Raw genomic sequence first — 23,144 nt, forward strand, 5'->3', positions numbered from 1 at the left:
CCTTTCAGTGTGATTCTCTAATAATAATTTTTTTGTAATCCTTTCCCTAATTTCCTTCATAGGCTTATGAACGCCTGTGGAAATGCTGGAAAAGATACTCTTTACACCCCAAATAAACAGCCACTCCATGTTTCCAACAGGTTTTGAGGGCTGGATAAGATGCTGCCGGTGCAGAAGACAGCAGATCATGAAAGAAAGACTTCTTTGGAGTCGTAGAAACTTTGTACCGCAATTTGGGAACAGCGGAGGCTTTCACCGGGGAGCACAGAGCCCCGTTTCTGCCCGTCACGGGCCGGCTCCGGAGCGGGGGGCCCGTCCCCCCTTCCCGCAGCCCTGGCGCTCGGAGAAGGGGGAAAAGGGGCGGCTTTTGCAAGCCCGTTCCCCCCGGGGCGCGGCGGGAGGCTCCGAGCCCCCTGCCCGGCCGCGTCCCGCTCCCGCCCCTCGGTGCCGGGCGCTCCATCCTCCCCGCCTCGTGCGGCCGGGCCGGAGCCGCCGGGCCCGCGGCCGCCCCGCCCCGCCGGGAGGGCGCAGCGGCGGCGGGGCTGCCCCGCGGGAAGCGCCCGGTGCCGCGGGGCTCGCGCGAGGCCGGCGCCGCCGAGGCGCGGAACAAAGAGCCCCGGGCCGGCCGGGCCCGCCGCGGGGGCAGCGCGCCGCGGGCACCGCCGGGCGAGGGGCGGCGGCCGCGGGCCCGGCCATGCAGCTGCCGGGAGGGGAGGAGCGGGGCGGGCGGTGGCGCCCCGGAGGGGGCAGCGCCCGCAGGGAGAGGGGGGAGGTCTGGCGGTGCCGGCAGCCTCCGAGCGGGGCAGGGGCGCGGCGGGGCCGTGCCCGGGGCAGGCAGCCGCGGCGGGCGCCCGGGAGGGGCCGGACCGCGCTTCATGCGAGCGGGAGCCTCTCCCCGCCGAGCGGCCTCCCGTCCGCCCGCCGGTGCCCGGCGCTGCCTGCAGAGCGGCGGCAGCACCGGGAGTGACTCGGAGAGGGGAGGAGAAGAGGAGGAAAAGAAATCGGATTGCCGAAAGGATTAGGAAGTGGGGTGGGGAGCCGAAGCTCTCTCCCTCCCTCCCTCCCCGCACACATTTGTGAAGCTTTTCAGAGTTACCCTTCAGCATCAGTACCGGCGGGCGACCCGCGGGAGCCGCGACAGCGGAAGGTGCTCGGCAAACTGCAAGAGCGATCAGAGGGAGCGGAGTGGCCCGGGCGGGCGGACCCTGCCCGGCCCCTGCCTGCGGGACACCGCAGTTCCCGGCTCCGGTGGCTTATATATATATCAGATACATATATTTCTACGTTTTTACTGCTCCTCTCGGAGGACAGGATTTGGAGCATTAAGGGCGGGCGTGCTGCCAGACCGCCTGCCCTGGACGTGCGAGGTGGGGAGAGAGGAAGGGAGAGATGAGTCTGATTAGAGGGAAGGTCGTGCTCATCCTCGGATTCGTCTTCCTGACAACTTTCCTGGCTACGGTGAGAGGGCTGCCCGTGAGGGGGAAACCGCGCGGCAATACCCCGAAGGAGAGGAGCTCCAAGCTGGCGGAGGTAGGGCGATCTTTGGGGAAATACGGAGAGGTGGGAGGGCGCTGGGGCGAGCTCTTCCTCAGCCTCTGCACCCCTCCCGTGCCCGGGAGAGCTGAGGGGGCAGCCGGGCACCTGGGGCTCCCTCCCTCGGAGGCAGCTGTGCATGTCGGACTGGAGCAGCATCCAACACGTGTCCCTCGGCTCGGCCGCCCAGAGCTCCGGGCAGAGAAGCAGCAGCCGGGAGAAGCAGGGTTCCCCCATTCCCCTTATCGATGGCTGTTTCCTCACTCGCTGAGGGACGGAGCCCATTCCTGGCCTGCGGGATTCTCGGGAAGCCTCAGGTCTTTGCACTGCACAGAGGCTGAAGGAAGGGGGATGCTTTAGGCTTCCTGAGTTCGGGGCCGAGTGCCGTGACACAGTGCCCGGGAAGATTGGTTGCCTCCGGCGGCAAACATCCCAGGTGGGGGAGAGGGGTCCGGCTGCAGTCAAATTAGGGGCTGGTGCCCTGCCAGGAATGCCAAATCTCTTCTACCAGAAACACGATAGATTTCAGCCACCATCTCCTCTCCCTTCCCCTCCGAAACGCTCCTGGGGCAGGTTCCGGAGCGGCCATGCTTCCTTCTCGTCCCGGCAACCTGGCCCTGGCAGTGTCCCCCGGGACAGGCGGCCTTGGAGCCCCCGGGCCGGGAGGTGGGGATGGCCCGGGATGCGCCTCTCGCTCCTCTGAGCGCGGATCCTGGCCCGCGCTCCGTGCCCAGCGCGGATCGTGGCAGGCAATGAGGGACTGGTCAGACTGGGAACCAACTGGTGGGACCTGATGGGGATGACAGGAATGGAAAAGAAACCACCGGGAGAGAGGGTAGTAGGGAAGACTATTGGATGGTTAAAAGAAGTTGTTTTCCATCTTGGAATTGTTCTCTGGAGGAAAAGTCATTCAGGAGTAGAGCTGTGTTTAAAAAGTACTCTTTGAAAGAATGCTGCTGCTAAAAGTAGGTGAAATGAATGATTGAGAAAAGTGGTGATAGGAGGATTTTGAGCAGGACAATTCGAGCAGCTCAGTCCTCGCTGGCGATACGCAGCAGTACAGAAAGCAGCAGATTTGATCTCCAGTGTCAGTCAGACTGGGAGAGGAGGTGCAAAGTGATGGGGTTACACCGTATTGCAGATTAATGCCAAAACGGGGTCTGATCTGTGGAGGAGTCATGCTGGCAGCTCCTGTTGGATGCACTAAACTCCATTCCAGCAGGAACTCCAGGGCACATGTGCGAGGAGGGAATCTGCCACAAGAATGCTTGGCCAAGGGGCAAGAGAGGGCACAGGCTGCATCCAGCCAAGTACCGCTACTCAAGCCTGGTGATGGTTTTGAGTGGAGTGTGGACTGAGCCGATGAAAGAGAACTGCTGGGGATGGTGTGCTCTACTGCTGGTAATATCGTGTTGGTGCTGTACTTTGCTACCGAAACTTCAACTATAGATGTACATGCTGGTTCAATTGCCAGACAAATGTCAGGCAGAGTGACCTCAGACTCCAGCTGCAGGAGTAGGAATTTACCCTTGAAATCCAGGAAGGTGTTGCAGCCCTGTGGCAGGGACCAAGGATAGGGACAAGCTGTCTGCTAGGAAGTTGTGCATGCCCTCACCACGGGACGCTGCAGCGAAGTCTCAGGCTCCTCTTTATCTGACATCTGAAATCCACGGGAGAGCGTGTGAGCTGCTGTGAGGCGCGGTTTGTGAATGGCTGTGAAAGGGGAGCGTTGTGCGGCCAGCCAAGGATCACACACGGCACTTTCACAGCCGCCTCTGTCCCCGGGACCTTTGCTTCTTGCAGAAAGACAAACATGCGAGAAGGGTGCAGGCGAGGGTGGAGGTCAGCAGCAAGGAGGAAGTTGAAGAATGGATTCCTCTGGCAGTTTGTTGGTGCACCCTGCATCCCTCAGAGTACTGGGGCACAGCTCCCATGGCAGGGAGGAAGCAGTAGGTGTTGGCATGTGTCTGCTGGCTGCATTTTGGGGTGAAATCCTCTGTTTCTGGTGCATGCAGGAGACAATTGAGAGTAGTCATGCCCAGCTGTTCGAACTAAAGCAGAGAGCACAAGCACAGCAGCATGGTGGTTAAAAAAACTTCAGAGTGATTTTGGGTCACACATACAGATGGTTCCTGTTGCAGCACTGATCTGTCCTGTCTCTATGGCAGCAGGGCAGCCACAGCTGGAGTATTGGTTACACTACGGGTAATGCCCTACAGATGTGGGTAGAATGAAGGGGGCTGTGAGGAGAAAAATAGAAATGACAGAGCAGAGCAGATAGACAATCAAAACCATTAAGCAATTACATAACTTGGACTTTTTAAAATTTAATGACTTTGTTTAAATCAAATAACATATTTCCTTGGTTTAGAACCAAATGGGATTTTTTGTAATCTGTGCTGAGCCTTGGAGCTGCACTTCTATACTAAAATAGGTTAGAAAAATCAAACAAATAAGTTTTTCAGTAATTTTTTTGAGATAGAAAGTGTTCTTATTATGGTAGGAAGGATGTAGGGAACACATGCTTTATTTTTGGGTCTTAGCCTTATGAATGTGTCTGAAATCCTGTACCTCAGTCAGGATCCAGTATTTCCAGCCATTACCAAAAGAGCAAGTACTTGTGTTTACACTGTCTTAGCAATGACACAGGCCAGCAAAGTTTTGCCCAAATTGTACTGTGCTCAGCATAAACAACAGATGTAGTGAGAATATTTTGCTCTTTCTTCAGCCTATTTGACTAGAAGTTGAAAAGGCAGGATGGAAAAGTTGAAAGGCAGTTTTCTTTCCAAACTGTGACTTGACTCTATCAAGGGAAGGTACCTGCTCCTTTGGAGATTTGTTGGTGATGTTTGGGAAGGCAGGCGGGATCAGAAACAGCAGACAGGTGTACAGCAGGGGTTTAAGAACACTTTTGCAGGTTGGATGTGTCATACTTTGATGTGAGCAGAAATGTGGCAGGATGGAGCACTGAGTTAAGTGGCTATTCATATTTGGGTAACAATACTTGGAAAAGCTTGTGTCCCTTGTGGAGACAAGGTACAGCTCATCACATCACTTAATGGTTCATTTATTTATGAAGTCAAGAGCTATAAATGAAAAATATGTTTTTATAAACTGACTGGATTTCAAAATATTGGCCCTGAACATTGTTAATAGATCTTTGGATTCTTTCCAGCTGATACAAATCTGTTACAGTGCTCTTCTGGTAAACAGAAAACAGCCACAGTACTGTCATGCAAAAAAGGTAAATGTTCAGAGTGATTAAATCTGTGTGAACTGACGCAAGAGTTTCAGTAGTTGTGCATAGGAATAACCGTGATGGCAGGAATGGTGTGTTGGAGCATCTCAGGGCTGACGGGGTGAGGCAGAGCAAGCCAGCAGTGTTTTATGGAGGCTCCAGGGCACCCAGTCCAGCTCTGGTGGGCTTGGTGGGTGCTCTTTTGCAGGAGGGAGCCACTCTTGAGAGAGCAGCCCAAGAGCAACATCAACAAACTCCCCAAATGTTACTGCAGGGCTGGGACAGGGGGCAGATCCAGGCTGGAACTTGCTGTTGGATTTCCCCTGGTCTGAGGCTGTAAGCAAAGCAAATCTGGCATCTGCGATAAGAGATAAAGGAAGGCAACGAAAGAAATATCAAGCATAGCATAAAGGCTGAGTTGGCTGCAAATCAGTGGGTTTGTGCAGCACCTGATATGACTGGCTCCTGGCCCCTGAGAAATAAGGAAACAAGTAACAAAACTGCACATTATTTACTGGTTAAACCAGGCAGTGAGAAAAGCAATAGGAAGCTACTTGTAAAACTAAAGGTCTACACCTGATTAAAAATCATTAAGAATTAATTGTATAGCAGTGATGTGGTGCCTGGCCAGAGATACCAGCAGACAGAGGGTGAAGGAGCTCCAAGGTGATGTGGTGTGGCTGTCCTAGATTTAAAAAGTGTAAAGGGAAAGGAATCTCAGCTGGGCTTGAGTGCAGTTTGTCAGGAGGCTGTAAGTGGGGCTGGCCCGTCATTGGGGAGCCCCAATGTAGCCCGGACACGTTGGTTTGGGGAGAGCACAGGGGTGCTGGGCTGCACAGCACAGAGATCTGCGGGGCTGCCCCGAGCCTCCCGCCCGGCTCTTGCTCCTGCGGGGCCCTGGCCGACAGGAGCATCGCGGTGTCCCCGGAGCGTCCCGCCGTGCCGTGGGTCCCCAGCCCTGTCTCCCGTGTGTGCAGCTCCTGCCGGGCAGCTCGGGAGCGAGCAGCTGCCTCGGTGCCGGCTGCCTGCACAGCCAGATCCCGCCGCCGCTGCGGGCTGTGTCAGTAGCAGAGTCATTTTGCCCGAGGATGTGCTTTTTACCTTTTCATTTCTTCGGCAATTAAGCGTTCTTGTCCCTGGCTTTGTCCTTGGCGGAGGTCGGATTTGTGGGTACAAAACGTTCACTGAAGCATCCTTCCGCTCTGAAAGGGGCTCTTTGTGCGCAGGGAGGTACTTCGCCCTTTGTAGCAAATTCCCTTTTGAGAAGTGCCAAATTATCTTAGTCAACACAGTTGAAAACCCTCCCGCCCTGGGGCTGAGACAGCAGCAGAAACAAAGGAGAGCCGGGTGTAGGGAAGCTGCCCAACAAGGGGGCTTCTTCCATTTTCACTGCACAAATAGGTCTGCTGCGTTCCCATTGTTCCAATCAAAGGGGTTCCTGTAAAAGGCACATGTAAGGGGAAGAGATTAGGCGTAAATCGCCCCACAGGGTATTGCCCTACACTCCCTCTGGGTTCCCAAAATTGTCCGGCTCGTGCAGACCCTTTCCTCAAAGACCGTCAAACTGAGGGACTCATCGTCCGGCCATGATCCTCCCGGTGGGGCGATGGAGGGAGCGTGCTAGAGAGTAATTCCTGCTTTGCTCTTGTCAGTGTTTCAGGGGCAGGGAGTGAAAACTGGTCCACAATAGCAGTAAGTACTCTCCCTCTCAGAATAAACCTCAAAACAAGAAGCCTGATACTTCCCTTAGGGGAGCCTGAGGACAGTCTGAGCTGCAGACAGGCCAGCAAGGTGTACCTGTGCTGTCCAGCTCCTTCAAAGCAAATGTTATCAGCCAGAGGCTCAGGTTTTGTATAATGTACTGGAGCAAGGAAGAGATTGCAGCATATTTCAGTGTTGGATCATATTTGTTTCAGACAGAAGCTTGCAAAAGTGCAGTGTAAGGACTATTTTTTGTTTGTTTGTTTGTTTTGGTAGAATGTTTTTTCAAGGAACCTTCATTGGGCAGCCTGATGCTTTTATGTGGCTGCATGGTGTTGCTTCCAAGCAATTCAGTGTCTCCATGTTCCTTCTGTGTAGGGACTCTGGGGGCTTGTCTGAGAAGCTGTTTGAGATGTGCTTTCATCTCAGGGCTTAGGACACGAAGACACCAAAACTATGGTGACCTGCCTGGCTCTGAGTCCTAGGTGGGCCTTGGCACAAAGGGCGCCAAAGCCTCTCGGGGTTCAGGTTGGTTTAGTCTCTAGGGCAAGGATAGAACTTCAAAGGAACAAAATGTAGTCAATTGCTGCCTTCTGCTGTGCCCTGGCACCACAAGATAGGCACAGGGTAGAGACCTGGCTGCAGATGGCCAGGGAACATCCATGATGCAGGGAAGAGGTGGTGATGCGTGGGTTTATCTTGGATTAGGAGCCGATGGTTGGCCTGGTCTTTCAGGCTCTTATCTAGCACTCAGGACTTGGGCTGCAAGGCATGTGTGGGAACATGTCCCAAACCAAGAGAGCCACTACCACTTGTTAGGGCTTAACAGGAGGCTGGCACATGGCATGGCCTTCAGGTGAGCCCCGCAGCCTGGCAGCCCTTGCCTAGGGTGAGCAAGGCAGCCCCTGGGCCCCAGGTGCTGCTGGCTGAGGAGGCAGTGTTTGCTGGGCGGCCTGGAGGTGCTGTGGGAGTGCCCCATGTGGAAAATCAACCTCTCTTTGCCTCCCCTGGGATGTCCTCTCTTCCTTAACACTTTGGCACTTCCTCCTGCTGTCCTCCCTGCCCTCCCCTTCACCTGCAGCCATTCCCACAGCAGCCAAAATCGCAGGGAATTCCAGCTGCACTGTGCCATACCATGAGCACCTCCATTGAAACAAGGTGTTGTACAGATATCTTCATGTATGCAGTTCCCAACACTTGGGAACTGTCTTCCTCTTGGAGACAATGTGGTTTTATTACATGCTAAGGCTGCTGACTCCTTAAAATCAAAGCTGCCTGGGGAGGAGTTGAGCTGGACCCCAGGCTGGGGAGCTGCAGCCAACACCTGGGGCAGGGACTGCTGGCTCAGAGTCAGCCCAGCTTTGCCCTTCAGGAGGACGAGATGCAGCATCCCTGCCTGGATCCCTTCCTGTGCGGGGCATAGAGATACTCCAAGTCTGGCTCGTTTTGTGAGCCCAGGTGCCCGTTTTGTCTGCTGTTGAAGGGATCCTTGGTGGATTTGCATTTGTTTGGTTGGCTGCATTCCTTGCCCCACTGCTTGCATGGAGGGGCAGCCTGTGCACCCTTTGTGGGACAAGGGGAGCAGGAGCCCCCTGCACTCCCTCCTGCCTGTGATTCCCTCCCCACCTCTTCTAGCCGGCAGGGGGAGGCTGGTGTTGATCGGGTCCTGTCAGTTTCTCCACCTGCTTTGCACTATTTGGGATTTTCTTCCTCTTGCAGTTCTGCCTGCGCTGTGGCAGGCAGGGAAGCAGCAGCTGGAGCAGTGGGAGAGTTACGGTGTGCAGACTAGCGAATGCAGATCCTTAGCTGGAACAAGTTAATGGTTACTGAAGCACATGGGGTTTAGAGCTGGAACAAGTTAGCAGCTTGTTCTAGACTCTCTCTGATGCACTGGAAGCTTATGTGTATTACTGCTGAACTGTGTTAGCAGAAACCACATGCCCTAGCAGGAGCATTTGCCAGAGAGCACCAGAGGATGTGGATCTGTTCCACTCTCTGGGGACCTCTCCCTGCAGTCTCTGTGGGGGCCTTGTTCCTGTACCCAAGTCTCAGGATCTTCAGGTAATGGGTACCTTGCCACCTGCTCTGTCCTTGCAGCAGGCATCACCCATCAAGAACTGGCCCCTGGGACCTGTGTGCTTGGGCAGGGTCTCTGGTGCGAGGGCAGCCCCATTTGCTGTGCTGGGATGTATCAGCACTGCCAAGGATATGCTCCAGCTCCTCCACTCCAAGGCCTGTGTGGTTCATCTGTGTAGAAAGGAGACCAGTTCCCCTTGGGGGCAGGAGGGGAGAAGGAGCTGAGCTGTGCTGAACCTTCTCGAGAGCCTCTCTGAGTACAGCATGGCAGACCCACATGTATGCCTGGCCTGGCCACACCTGAGGAGTGTGTCATTTTCTTTGTGTGCAAAATGGGAGCCTTGCAGACAAAGAAATTTGTCTCACTGTTGAACAGGGAGAAGATGTTTATGGTAGAGAAACATCTGCCAGTGAAACAACCATGATCTGCATGAGGAGGTCAGCAGCTTGGCTGAGGTGCAAGGCCACAAGGCTGCTGCTTTTCCTCCTTGTGTCACAAGTGACAGGGCAGTGAGGATGCCTTGGGCAGGTTACTCATGAGCACACCCACAGGAGAGCCGACTGGTGAGAGGAGCTGGGCTGTGCCAGTGGGGTCCATGGTGAGGAGTGTTCTCAGTAGCCTGGACAACCTGCTCATTTTTGGTCTTGCACAAAGTCAGCTATGCTGTGTCCTTGCTCCTCGTGGTGCTGCGCGCTGCTGCTTCTTCGTGCTGTACTGTCTTCTGCTCCAGGGCTGGCTCTGCCTCAGGAGCAACTGAGTCACCGACCTTGGAAAGAGTTCTGAGATTACAGTTGTTGCAACTGTCAGACATGAAAATAAATGTGAAACATGAGGAAGCCTTTGATGCTGCCTCCTGCAGCTCTCTACCCAAGACAGTTGGAATGAAGCTAGTTAGAAAAGAAAGTGATACCATATGATCTGAAGTATTTTGATAACTGAATGAAAATTATAATCATGAGGGCATAATAATTATCTGCACAGCCCACAGTTTGCTGCTGGCTCCTGCTGGTCTGTCATAAACAGGATCTGCCCACGTAAGCATGATAACCAAGTGCCTTGTCTGTTCCTTGAGCACTTGTAGAACTCTCCTAAAAGCTAAAGGGAGTCTTTATTAAAAGAAAAGAGCAAACCAACAAAAACAAACACCAATAACACCCCTCCCAGCACCCATGTAAGCTGGTCCTGAGGTGGAGGGGACAGTACAGCGTTTGGGAAGTCTGGGTTTTGCTCTTCACCTGTGCCACAGCCCCTTTGTGGGCAGCAGTGTAACCCAGAGCACAAGAGGAGGGAGGCAACTGGAGATCTTCTTTAAATTACCTCTGGCAGATCTTCCAGAGCTCACATGTCAAAATCCTGAGTGACAGCTCCTGCTAAGCCACCTGCCTGTAAGTCTAAACGTGTTGGATCTGATGGCTGGGACTGTGGCTCAGAAGGTCTTACAGACAGTAACAGGAACTGAGCGGCATGTTTGCCTTCCCTGTTATCTGGTAGGTACCCACCCAGCTCTTGACACCTCCAGAAGATGCTGTGCTCTGCCAGGGCTCTGGGAAATCCCTTAAGTGGGTGATGAGCTGATGGGTGGCAGAGGTCACTTGCCTAATGTGTGTCCCATGGATTTTCCATCTGGCTGAAAGCCTGCCAGGAGACAGGTTATGTGCTGGTGGATGGCTTATGAGCCAGGAGGATCAAACTACAGCCCTAAGGAGGCCATGGGGGTTTCAGCTGGCTGGGCTAAAAAAGCCCTTTATTTGGGCAGTGCCTCATAGAGGAGAAAGCAGTTCTATGGGAGGGAGGCATCATGGCACACTGCATCTGTTCCTGGAGATCACCCTGCTGTTCAACCCTACTTTATTTTAAAGAGACAGTAGTGTTACCTGTTAGCATTAGAAAAACCTCCCTTTCTCCCCATGCCACCAGCAAAAACTGTCATGGGCCTTTGTGCAAACTGCAGCCCCAGAGCTAACCCCAGACATGCTGGGCTTCCTTCTAATGCAGCCAACCAGCCTTCTCCACTTCCATAGCTTTATAGTATGGCTTTATAGTAAAATCCTACTCTGGAGTTGTTCCTACCCAGTGTCAGTCCAAAGATAATTTTTTTTAATACTTTCTCCAGATCCTTGCAGCTCATTTAGGTAAATATAAAAAGAAAAGTTTTATGGTTAAAAAAATTGTACTTGACTAATTCATAAGTGGGCAAGTTTGCAACAGACAGATTTTAAAATAATGTTGGAAAGCTTTGGGGAAAGAGAAGGAATGTCTATTCAGGAAAAGATCAATAGTTCCTCTGGTGGTTTCTTGTTTCAATACAGCATGGTAAAACTGTTCAAAGGAAACCTAACACAAGCAGTAATGATTAAGCAACAAAAGCCCCCATTCCTTATAATTATAGCTCAGTGTGATACCGGCCTTTAGCAAATACGTCATTTTCTTCACTGCAGTGTTAACAAGCCCAAAGCACAGCCTGAATGTTGCCTCTGATCTGGCTGCCGTGGGCACAGGTTCCCTTGGTTCAAGCTGAATGAGTTTATGTGCTCGATAATTGGCTTGGGATAGGTGTGGGTAGAAGCTGCATCCTCTGAGCTTGTCCTGTGCTGGTGACTTGTGTGCTGCACTGGCTGCTGATGCTCTCGCAGTGCTTCGCTGCCAGGGGGTTCTCTCAAATGTGCTTGGATTTGTGTAAGCCCATGATGAGGGGCAGCTCTGCCCAGCAGTCTGTGAGGTTACAAAGAGCACTGCTGTTGGGTGCTCTGGCAGCTTGCAGCTCCTGCAGGGAGGCTGAGGAACGTGCTGGAGGGACGAGTACCTGTGGTTGTGCAAGTGGCAGGGTGGTGGTGTCCCTGCTTGCCAAAGTGCAGCACAGCACAGGAGCTAGTCTGATGATGTTTTCAGGTTTTAAACGGAAATGTCATGTCTCTTATAGTAAGAGCTGCAGCACATGAACATTGGTCATTTGCTTCCTTATTCCAGATTTAGTTCAAAGCCTTACGGACATTTCTAGCAAAATTACAAATTTTAAGAGCAGAAGAAATTACTAGAGCCTTGAATTTCTTCCCTGGTGCAGTTGCAGCCCAGTCATGTGGTTTGGCAGTCTCCACAAGAAAAATTGTCACTTTTCTTTTTAATTGTTCCTGTGGTTAATTACCTATGGCATTAAAAGCATGATCCTTATTCCTCAGTTAAATATTTTTGGCTTTGACTTGGGCACATTGCTTCCTATTATGTGTTTCTGTTCTGGATTATAGTCTCTGGTGCCTGATGGATTACTGCCTTAAAGAACTGGAAAACTGAGTCATTGCTTTCTTTTTTCAGCATGAGAAACAAATTGAATTGTACAAGTCTTTCACTGGAAAAGACTTGTACAAGACTTGTACAAGACTTTCCATCCCTTGAAATGTTTTTGTGGCTGTTCTCTTCATCATCTCCAGATTTTTCAGCAATTCTTATAGAGGTGTATGGTCTAGAAATGGAAAAATGTCAGCTTTTGGTCTCTAGAGCAGTGATGTGTGGCCTTTTCCCACACCTTTTCCACACACCTTGTTGCCCATGTTATGTACAAAGTAGGCATGGTACTGGGGTGAATTGCTAATGAGTTATTTCCCCTTCCAACCTTCTAAGCTTGTGCCTCAAGGTGTTTCAGTGGTCAGTCCTACATGTGGGACAGCCTGGACCATGTGGGAAGGGCTCCTGGGCTGCTAGGTAGGCAGGTATGATCCTGCTCACAGCCTGCAGGATCACAAAGGGAAACTCCATGCTCTTTCCTGAGTGCTGCCCCAGAGTTTCTCTCAGGTTCCTGCCCTTATTCCCAGCCAGGTAGGATATGCCAAGTGTAAACAGGAACAGCTGTGGCAGTTCCTTGTTCAGCTTTTTCCTTTGCTTGGTGCTGGCTGGTTGCAGGAGAAGGTTGGAACTGAGCTGGAAGACACTGATGGCTCCCCAGTGCTGCACTCTGCTTCCATGGGGGTGGAAGGGGAAGGGAGCTGCTGCTGCTGACGAGCTCTCCAATGGTTTGCAGGCTTTCTCCTGTGCTCTGCAGAGAGCAGGGGAATATAGTGTTCCCTCTAGACCGGCAAAGTCTTCTCTTCCCTTAGCCCACTGCAGTGGCTGAGCTCCATCCTTGGTGGCTTTTTCCAGCTGCTGCTTGGACAGTGCAGAGGAGAGGGTGGGTGTCATGGAGAGGGGTGCAAACCTCAGGTGGTGCTCGTGTGGCTGTCAGGGGACCCTTGATGACTTGGAGAAGACACATCTGATGCCATGGATGCTCTGACCTGGAGGGAGCACTGGGCCTTCTAAGAGCTTGTTAAATCCGTTGATTGACTGTCTGGGGCCGGGCACTGAGCTTAGATAGGAGGGACATCTGATGTAGGGAGAGATTTTAACCCAGCAAGCCTTTAGAGTGATGCAGATGCCAAGAGAAGGGAGGTGTTGGGTGGTACATTGCAGTGACCATTGCTGAAGGGCTCTTGGCCATTCTGGGTGGCCACCCCTGTCATTCTTATGCCTCCAGAGTATCTGGGAGCTGAGGGAGTTCTGTTTGCCCTGCAACATTTTTGCAGCCAGTTCTCCTGGAGCAGTTTTACATTTTCCCTGTGGGAACAGTACTCTGAATTTCTTGAGCTTGTTTGGGCGTAAAATCTGAATTAGGCACTGAGTGTAAATTTGGAGACTTTGAGTCTGCTCCTGGCTTGCTTTCTCTGGTGTCCTTGGGTGAGCTCAGATCTTGTTGCTAGAGGAGACCTCACTTTCCATGTGTATTAAATTTGGGTTGTGTGTGACACGAGCTCACCCAGCCCAATAAGCTCTTTGCAAATTGGGCAGGAACGCCAGCCTTTCCTGGCTGCTGCCAGTCTCTTGTGCAGGGGTTGTGTTGGGCTTGTGCAGCTGGCAGCAGACCCAGCACAGCAGGCAGTGTCGTGCTGCCAGCACTGGGACATGGCTGTGTTTGCCTGCTCAGCCCCCTTTGCTGTTTTTGTTCCACCTGAGCTCCTTGCTTCTTGTCAAGGACTCCTGGAACATGACAGGAGACCTAGCAAGGGGCTAAGGCACTGGGAACTAGGCTGAGACAGAGCCAGGCATTATCCCCATGCATTCTTCCCGAAAGCACTGTGGTTTGGATGGGGACAGAGGGGGAGCTGGGAGGGGAAGGTGTGTGCAGGGGGGTCTTTCTGCTCAGGTTTGCTACCAGCAGTGCCACAGGAGTCCTCCAGGCCAGGGAGGACTCTCTCTGGGCAGCCCAGGTTCTGTCCTCTCTGCAGCCCTCTCTGCTCAGGGCCCATCTGGTGGAGTCTGTCACCGGCCCTTCTCTGCCTTCAGCCTGCCCTGGGCAGCAGCCAAGGGACCAGCAGCGTCCCTGCTGCTCTTTTCCCTCCCCCGGGGATGGAGGGATCGTGGGCTTTGATGTACGGGGACAGGGCTGGGGACGGGCTGTGTGCGCTCATGAGAGTCTGGCTAGGCTCCAGCTGCCTTTGAAGTGCTCCAGTGATCAGGATGAAAGGGAGGGGAGTCCTTCCCCGAACCATCTGGCTCTAATTGCAGGTAGAAATGCCTCTCTGCGTCCCTCCCGCCCGGCTGCGGGGAGGGGGCACTCCGTGCTCTTCGTTAATCCCACGGCTTTCGGCCGGGCTGGTGCGAAGGGTGAGAGCTTGGGAACAAAGGGGGGTTTCAGCCGGGCAGCCAGAAAAAGGCAGACACTGACGGAGATGCTGGGAGTGCGGGCACCTCTGCTCCCAGCCTTGAGCTGCGGGGCCCTGCAGACTTTCCCAAGGACGCTCGTGCCTCGGGGGGGCTTTGCCAGCTGTTCCCGTCTCGGGTTTCGTGGGCACCCTGGAGCCCTCTGGCCCCTGGAGTCCCGCTGCTCTGCGGTGCCAGTGCGGGACGGGAACGCGGGACTGGGGCAAGCGCAGTGCTTGGCTGGTGCTGCCTCTGGGGCAGGGCTCCCTGTCTGCCAGCCCTGCTCCTCCTGCCATGCATGTGCCATGTGCCCCTGGAGTGGCAGCAGCACTGAGAGCCACTGGCAGCACTCACAAGTGAGTTTTGTTGACTTGTTTGGCTGGGAATCTTCTCTTTCCCAAAGAGCTAAAGGTAGCTGGGTTATATCTGCCAGCAGTTTCTTTCCACCTTTGTGGTTGCCTTTGGGCACCATCAGAAATTTCAATTAAACCTGTGCTGCTTGAAGTCATCTGCCCTAATACCAGTACCACAGAACAATGTATTTGGGTGAGGCGTTCCCCTTTGTCATAAAGCCCTGGTTGTAAACTTTTAATATAAATATATAAAAGCATTAAACATGATCTGTGGTAGCTCTGTGACCAGAAGCAACCCTTGCTGTTAACCCATTTCCAGGGATTGAGAAATAGCTAAAAAGGGAGAGTGAGAAGTGGAAAGCCAGACAAGATGGGCAATGGGACAGCAGAGGGGTGCAGGGAGGGTGGTCATGAGATTGGGAAGTACCAGTCTGAATAGACCTGTAGGTTCAGGTGCAGCAGAACTGAGCCCTGGCACAGCACAGGGCACTTGGCATTAACTTGATTGATTAACATGTTAATTGCTCTGCTGATGCTGCAGTACGATGGGGTGGAGGAACTGTTTGGGGCAGGAGACCAGACCCGTCTTTGCTGGGTGGTGGTTTGCTCCCTGCCTGCACCAGCACCGTCAGGAGCTGTTCCTGTGACTCTTCCCCGTGCAGGTGTCAGCGTCACCCGGCCCGCGCTCCGCAGGGCACGAGGAGCTGTCCCCGCCGGGCAGGCCGCGGGGGCTGCGGCGCAGCGGGCAGGCCGGCCCGCGCCGGCACAGGCGCCGAGGGCTGCCTCAGCCGGCTGCCAGGAGCCCTGTGCTGCCCCAGCCCAGTGCTGCTGGCCAGGAGGAGAGCCTGCCCTTCATGCTGGACCTGCAGAACTTGCCGGGGCTGGCCAACGTGGACCTGAGTGCCCAGAACCCCAACATCCAGGTGGGGAGTGGGTCTGGGAGGGCCATGGGGGGATGTGGGTGAGTGCTGTGGTGAAAGTGGTGCTCTCCAGCCTCATTTCATTCCTTAAGGGAAAAGATCTCATGAGCAGGGTCTGTGTGGCCACTGTCATCTGTTTTCTTGGTGACTTCCAGCTGCAGATAGCTAGCATGGAGAAGCTGCTCCTCGACTGAGGAATTTGCTCAGAGCCTTTCCCCTGTCCTCCCCACCCCCTCTTCATAGAGCAAGAGTAAACCATCCTTACATGGGGGAGCTCTCAATTTCTGAGGGTGGCGTTGGCCCCTGTGGGTGACCAGCAGCCACCCTGTGCTTCCCACTCTGTTCCTGCTCAGTCCTTTAGCTGAGGTGATACCATTTGTGCTCCTCATACAGTCCTGCAGCCCTGAGTGTCTGTGGCCTCTTGGGCATGGTCTGGTGGGTCTGTCCAAGGGCTGTGCCCCAGCTCACTGCCTCGCCTCATATCTGCCCTCCAGGTGACCATTGAAGTGGTGGATGATCCTCAGGCTGAGATGGAGATGGACTTGTTGAAGGAGACAAGCAATGACTGGTCTCTGACATCCTCTGAGTGGCTATCTCACAAGGACCTATTCTGGCCCCTCTTCTGGGAATACACTGACCCTGCTGAGGGGGAGGAGGAGGAGGAAGATGAAGAGGAGGAGGAAGAGGAGGAAGAGGATGACAACCTGGATGTAGGGGACAGGGAAGAAGAAGAAGAGGATGATGATGAAGAGGAAGATTACACAACAGATTATGAGGAGGAGTCCATGCTTAGTGGAGTAGGTGGTAACTGGGACCAACCATGGCCCGGACAGAAAAACTGGATCTTTAAGGAAAAATACAATTACGGTGAGTTCTTCAGCAATGCAGGTCTGCACTGTCCTGCCTGGCCTGCAGCCCTGCACCAGGCATCACTGGTGCTCAGCTCCTACTTACAAAATAAGCAGGCATGCCAAGGATAAAGGCCAGCACACTCGGCCGGGGCTGCCAGCAGTCAGACATGCCAGTGTCCCAGCAGGAATTGTCCTTGCATGTAGTCACACTGGAGCATGGGCTCTAGCGAAGGCATGCTCAGATCAGACATACAATATCAATGTTTAATGACAAGTGCTGCTGCCATTGACTCAGGTTCCTGTAGTGACATCAGTGCCAGCAGCCTTTTCCACAGACCTGGGTTCCCCCCAGGAGAGAAGCTGCAGAGATGGCAGTTTCTAGTGGGCAGATGGGCTGGGACACCACAGCAGCCCCTGCCTGCAGCTTGCTGGCCATGACCCCAAAACCAGCCAGCCTTTGCTAATATCTGTGTTCAGCATCATGGCCAGTGTGCTAGGCCATGTGGGGGTGGGCAGCAATACCTGCTTGTGTTGGTATGACTGGGAGCAAAGCTGTGAGAATGCGAGCCTTTGCTCAGGGCTGCTTGCCTGGGGTTGGCAGTGAGGATGGGTTTGGCCCTTGGCACTGCATGGCTGGGCACCTCCATGTGCCCCAGGCAGCACTGTCCCTGCTCAGGGATGGAGGCAGAGCTGAGGGAGGTCCCAGGTGGCTGCTGTCTCCCCTGCTGCTAAAGCTTTGCTGAGATCTGTCACTCTCTGCCTCTTGCCTGCTGTGCACAGACTATGAAGATGAGGAGGAGTGGAGCCCATGGTCCCCTTGCAGCATCACCTGTGGCAGTGGCAACCAGAAGAGGACCCGCTCCTGTGGCTATGCCTGCACAGCGACAGAGTCGAGGACCTGCGATCTGACACACTGCCCTGGTGAGCCCCTGCCAGAACAGTCCTTGGCTACTGTCTGACTTTGATGTGGGCTGGCCCACTGCTGGAGGCTTTGCTCATGCTTCAAGAATTAGTTATGTTTAATGTGGTCAGGGCTAATGACCAGGGGGCTTTGTTTCCCCACAGAAGCTATGATTGGGTTTCATGGCTCCATGGGTAGTTGTGTGGGCTGGCATTAAGTTTGGTGTGTGACTTCTTGCACCTCCCTCATACTGGGAGCTTGAAAACCTCTCCTGAGAGGCGTGTTGAGAGCCAGCTCTATCCACTGGGATTTACATAACTAACAACCTCTGCTGGGCCAGTCTTGCTGCTGGCCCTTCCTTCCAATCACAGGGCCATGTTACCAAAGAAGTGGCAGGAGAGGGGCTGGAAGATGGGTGGTGTCTGGTGCACATACAGAGGGAAAAACCACCTTTCTTCCCGTGTTCAGCCAGGTTCTTTGGTTTTTTTTTGTCTCAAGGAGCAGAAGAAGAGATGGTCTTCCCCACAGAGGAGACGCCTTTCAAAAGCGACAACACCACAGAGCTGTTCAACTCAGGTCAGCCTCTGCCTCTGCTTTGCTCTGGGGGCTTCAGTGACAGACCTTGGGAGGGTCGTAGCTGGCTGGTGGGGAGGGTTCAGGGTTCAGCCAAGGGGTCCTGTGTCTGGTGTCCAAACCTAAGTCACCAAACCACTGCCATGTGCAGGCTTCAGTGGTCATGCTGGGAAACCCAGTTGCTCCCACAGCCCTGCTACAACACAGCTTTAGGGTTCAGTGGCTGAAGCCAGCCTGCCATGTGCCCTCTCCCACAGGGGAATGTTGCCTGCACAAAACCCCTTCCCTCTGTCACTGCCTTGGGGGTGGAGCTGGCTGCTCCTCCCTGGTGGTTGCAGGCTCCGCCGGTGGTGCTGGCATGGCTTCAGGCAAATGGCTGCTGGGTAAAGTGGGGTGCAGAGCGTGCGTGCCCTCACCCTTTTGGTACCCTCCCCAGAGGTGGACAGCTGCGAGAAGTGGCTGAACTGCAAGAGCGACTTCCTCACCAAGTACCTGAGCAAGGTGCTGACGGACCTGCCCAGCTGCCCCTGCTCCTACCCGCTGGAGGCCGTCTACAGCGCTGTCAACCTGCGCGACGAGCAGCGGGGCAAGAGCTTCCGATGGCGGGACGCCAGCGGGCCCAAGGAGCGCCTGGACATCTACAAGCCCACGGCGCGCTTCTGCCTGCGCTCCATGCTCTCCCTGGACAGCACCACGCTGGCTGCCCAGCACTGCTGCTACGACGAGCACACCCGCCTCATCACCCGCGGCAAGGGCGCCGGCGTCCCCAACCTCATCAGCACCGAGTTCTCTCCGGAGCTGCACTACAAGGTGGACATGCTGCCCTGGATCCTCTGCAAGGGGGACTGGAGCCGCTATCACGCCGTCCGGCCCCCCAACAATGGCCAGCGCTGTGCCGACAACCCCGCCGAGGAGGAGTACCTGTCCCAGCTGCAGGAGGCCAAGGAGTACTAGCACAGCCACTCTCAAAAGGGCCATCACCGCCACTGGCTGAGTCCCTGTGCAGCCCGGCCAGCCCTGCCCTGCCCGTGGGCTCCTCAGCGGTGCCAGGCAAAACGGGGAGGATGTGCCACCTCTCTCATCCCCTCAGAGGAGTCTCCTCCGATTTCTGAGGGTGCTGGAGGTTCTTAGGGTGCAGGCCCTGCCATTCCACCCAGGGCAGTCCTGCAGCCCAGGGCTCCTGGCCTGGCATGTGGAAAGCAGCAGGGGCTGGGAGGTATAAAGGGAGCAAGGGGCTGCTCTTGTCTGCTTTTGTTCTCTATGACCTTCCAATGCAGCCTGAAAGCTGAGCACAGGGTGAAGAGGGCTCAGCTCCTGCTGGATTCAGACCACACCTGAGGAGCTGCTGCAGGCATGGCTGCCTGCTCTGGTCTGTACACCTGCCCTGGTTTATGTCTGAAACTGGGGATAAGTCTTCTAGAGAGTGCAGGGCTGTTCCAGCCAGGCATACAGAGCCAGGCCCCCCATCCTTGGGTTTGTGCGTGCATGGTTGGGAAGGAGCAGGGAAAGGATTATGGATCTATGGGTCTGGGGGAGTGGGCTGGAGGGGCACTGGCTGCCTGGGCTTGCTTGGCAAGATTGCCTAGGCACCAGGGTTTTGGCTGCCAAAGCTACACATAGGTGGACCTCAGAGGAGGTCAGCATGGGGATGCCACCTTGTGTGCATTTCAGCCCCTCTGCTGTGGTTCTTGGAGGACCAGGGTGGTAGCATCTGGGCAAGTCACAGCACTAGCCCTCTCCCAGACCTTGGCCCCTTGGCAGTCCCCAGAGGGTCTCAGGAGCACCAGTGACACAGCCCAAAAGAAAGTCCTGTGTTTCCCACTCACAGCCACTGCTCATGCCATTGCTGGTGAGGAGCAAAAATCACTGAGCCAAGCTAGCCCTGCTCCACGCTGAGTCTGCCCATGGCCCCAGCTGCTCCAGTCTGTGTCTCCCCAGGTTCCCACATGGAGGCAGCCCAGACAAACCGAGCCATGGACCCCTCGGGCTCGCTTCCAGGCCCGGCTCACAAGTGTGGCTCCAGAGGAGGAAGACACACGTGCTAATAATGTCAGTAGCTGGTGTCCACAGATAGGGATCATGATGCTCTCTGTTGACACTTTGATCTTGCCTGGGTTTTATTCAGCTTTTCACAGGTCCATGGCAGTGTCTCCCAGCATATTTTGGAAGCTTTTCTGCAGAGAAACTAGGCTGAGCACCTTTGTCCCTGGACATTCAGTTGCTAAACTGGCAGAAAATTTATAGCTTTTATTTAAGAAATTTTATACATCAGGGGAAATAAAAGTCAAGCACACATAAAGAAGAATAGAGTCATTTCTATTCTAGAGGTTTCATGCAAGGCTGCTAGCTACTTCATGTACTTCTGCAGGGCACTGTTGAATGAAAAAACTGGTTGTTTGCAGAGGTCCTTAGTTGACCATCCTGTACAGTCTGTCCTTTTTACAGGAGCTTTCTCCAGCCTCAGTGAATATTCTTGGTCTGAAAGCTCTTTGGAGAGTCTTTCTGGGAGTGTCTTTGTATCTGTTGCGTGTATGTTGATCCATTTGCCTTGGTCACTGATAGAATATTGCATCCTTGGTCATCCATACCTAAGACTTCATAGCTGGTAAAACAGAAGTATTAATGAAGTTATCGCTGAATTATTCTTACTCAACTGTTATTACACCCTCGTATCCCTAGAGTCTGGATATGGGTTCTATCAAAATACAGGCAGACATCATCCATTTCCCAACAGACATGCAGTCTGAGATGCCCTGTGTTCTGTGAATGGTGAGAAGGAAGAGAACCAGATAAGCATGGATGGAGACCTTGGAACATTTCCATGATCACTGCATGTTCCCTGGCCAAATGGTCATTCACTCACTAGTTTCTGGCAAAGAGGTAGGTCATGCAGAGATGGTCAGGAGGGGTGACAGTGATCTGGTGGCTTGGTTCTGGGAGCCAGGGAGCCTCAGCAAGAGACATGGAAGCAAAGGAAGCCATGAGCGTCTGAAGCCATGGAAGGATGAGCTTGTGAGCTGCAGTCATTCAGCAGAGCATATTTCTATTTGCATGCTGTATGGCATCATTAACTTCACCAAACTCCCAGTGGAGTTTATTTACCATCAGTGCAGACTTCTTTAAAGAACCTCCTGTTGAACGTGCCTAGTGTTCAGTATTGGACCCAAGCATGGAAGCAGGACTTTTACAAACAATCTTTCTGGAAGAAGGCTTGCAAAAGCTCAGCCAATTTGTTTGTTAGACTGGCTGCTCTCTATGGAAGTGCTCTTACAGTGAGAGTGTTACCCAGGATTTTTACCCTCCTCTTTACTCTGGCTATGTCAACCAGTCTAACCCCCAGAAAAAAACCTTGTAATTTCTGTAAGAACTGGAGTTCCTGTCCAAGGGCAAGTAAAAAAATTTCTTGCATTGATACTCCCCCCTTCCCTGACATCCCCACAAAAGCTAGTTGAGAGGCAAGTAGCTGTTCTGCTTTGCTGCCTCTGTGTTTTGGACAATACAGGCATGAACTGGAGCATGAGAAACAAGCACTGTTGTTCCTCATACAAGCACCTTACTCACCGTGAGGCTCTGCAGAACACCATGAGAAGAGTCGTCATTAAGCAAGTGTTTATTTTTTTATCCCATCAAAGATTCTGTCCAGCCCACTGCTATTTAAGTGATGAATCTCTAAGCTTTCACTCCTTAAGTTTATTGGGTTTTTATATATATAATATATATGATGTCTTTTATTCCTACAAAATTTCACAGAGAAGAATTCTTTAATCTGATGCTGCAATAAAGCACTTTATATATGTATATGTCATGCTGATGTCATTCAGTTGTGACTGAAGCATGTGTTGCTATTTGTTTTGGTTGAGAGGGATCATGCTATGTTAACACTCTCTGTCTTGGGCTCCCAGCCCCAGCTGGGGCCCTGGTGGCTTTGCTTCCTTCCCTTAACGTTTGCATTTGAACTTGTCTGGCTGCAAAGAAGGTAAGAAAGACTATCTGGAGCCCATGGGATATGTGAAGTTCTGCTTTCAGGGCAGGGAGCCTCCTACAAGAAGACCCTCAGGGTCAGTGCTGAGAAGCAAATGCATTGCCTGTGCCCCAGCCCTGACTTATTCCATGGTCAGCCTGGCCAGAGCTGGGTACTGGCTGATGGTCCAGCACACCACAGCAGGGGGAAAAACCCAGCACCATCCCAGCTAAAAAACTGATTTGGCAAACCACCTCCAGAGCCAGCAGCTAATTATAGCAGGGGGGTTTGCAAAGCTTTCTAGGGATAACGACTTTTTGTTACTGTTAATTTAGTGTGTAAATCATAAACACTTCCAAGCTCTTGCTGTTTCCAGCTGTTTCCTGTCCTCTCTTTCTCCTTTTGCTTTGTGCTGGCTGCACATCTGTCAAGGGTTAATCTGCTACTCTAGCATGGGACTCTGCTTCACAGCTGCCTGGCACCATTGCTGGCCCCTGCCTGGGGGAGCAGGTGCCTCCTCTCAGTGAAGGATGCTAGGGGCTTCCTGCTGGCCTTCTGCAGCACCAAAACCATTGTTGCATGGAGCCCAAGCCAGGAGTGGCAGGCTGAGCTCCACTCTGCTCAGAGAAAGTCACTCTTTCCCTGGAGGAGCAGGCAGCAGTTACTGCTGTGTACATAACATGCCTAATGTGCTTTTGTCCTCTGCAACAAGGTCCTTGCTGTGTTGGATGATGGACCTTGCTGTGAAACTCCTGGGATACAGAAATCCCACAGCCACTGAGGATGGAAGCAGGAGAATTCCTGCCCTAATTCTGCAGGTGCTAAAGGCCTGGAGATGTCATCTGAAATCATACAGTGAGTCTGTGGCTGTCTTAAACTGCACTTTTGCCTGCTGCTTTGAGCACAAAACTTCCTGACTGGTTGCTGTTGAGTTGTCTCAGTCTGCCAGCCTGGACTGGAGCTGAGCTGGACCAGTCCCCTGGCACCCAGCGTGCATGGTGTTTGTCTGCACACAGAAGGAGCCATGCCCAGATTTTGCTGGGGCACAGGGAGGGTGAGGAAAGCCCATCTCTCAGGGATGAACATCAGATTTTGTAGGAACATGTTTACAGCAACGGAGATCCCATTACCTGATTTTTTTTCAGGGCTCTAGCTCCAGGAATTTGCATCTTAGGAAGCACACAAAAACCCAGCTGGGCCCAAAAGGATCTCCTCTGGAAGGAGAAAAGAGAGTGATAATGCCAGGAGAGCCTAGCCAAAGCCTGTGCAGCAGGTCTGAACTGCAATGCCTGGTATTAACCTGGGAAAGAGCAAAGTGTGGTTGTGGTCTGTGGATCTTGAGTTAAAACTGTAGTTCCAGAGAAGAAAT

General features: G+C 53.3%; 1 protein-coding gene across 2 annotated transcripts; it reads left to right on the forward strand.

Moving 5' to 3' along the window:
- Positions 1 to 840: 840 nt before the first annotated feature.
- On the forward strand, positions 841 to 21,482 carry ISM2 (isthmin 2). 2 transcript variants are annotated; one of them, XM_064715570.1, is made up of 6 exons: positions 841 to 1,530; positions 15,232 to 15,492; positions 15,984 to 16,356; positions 17,121 to 17,261; positions 17,740 to 17,817; positions 18,251 to 21,482. In XM_064715570.1, the coding sequence occupies exons 1-6, from the start codon at positions 1,390 to 1,392 to the stop codon at positions 18,766 to 18,768; spliced, it is 1,512 nt and encodes a 503-aa protein (XP_064571640.1). In that variant the 5' UTR covers positions 841 to 1,389; the 3' UTR covers positions 18,769 to 21,482. The 2 variants fall into 2 exon arrangements, with proteins under 2 accessions (XP_064571640.1, XP_064571642.1); XM_064715572.1 differs by lacking the exon at positions 15,232 to 15,492.
- Positions 21,483 to 23,144: the final 1,662 nt, after the last annotated feature.

The sequence above is a fragment of the Zonotrichia leucophrys genome, chromosome 5 (assembly GCF_028769735.1).
Source record: "Zonotrichia leucophrys gambelii isolate GWCS_2022_RI chromosome 5, RI_Zleu_2.0, whole genome shotgun sequence".
NCBI classification, from domain to species: Eukaryota; Metazoa; Chordata; class Aves; order Passeriformes; family Passerellidae; genus Zonotrichia; species Zonotrichia leucophrys.

Excerpts from the sequence above, each read along its gene's own strand:
- ISM2 (XM_064715570.1), top strand. The coding sequence starts at position 1,390 with ATGAGTCTGATTAGAGGGAAGGTCGTGCTCATCCTCGGATTCGTCTTC. Across the intron at positions 16,357-17,120 it reads TAAGGAAAAATACAATTACG|ACTATGAAGATGAGGAGGAG; the intron begins GTGAGTTCTTCA and ends TGCTGTGCACAG. Across the intron at positions 17,818-18,250 it reads CACAGAGCTGTTCAACTCAG|AGGTGGACAGCTGCGAGAAG; the intron begins GTCAGCCTCTGC and ends TACCCTCCCCAG.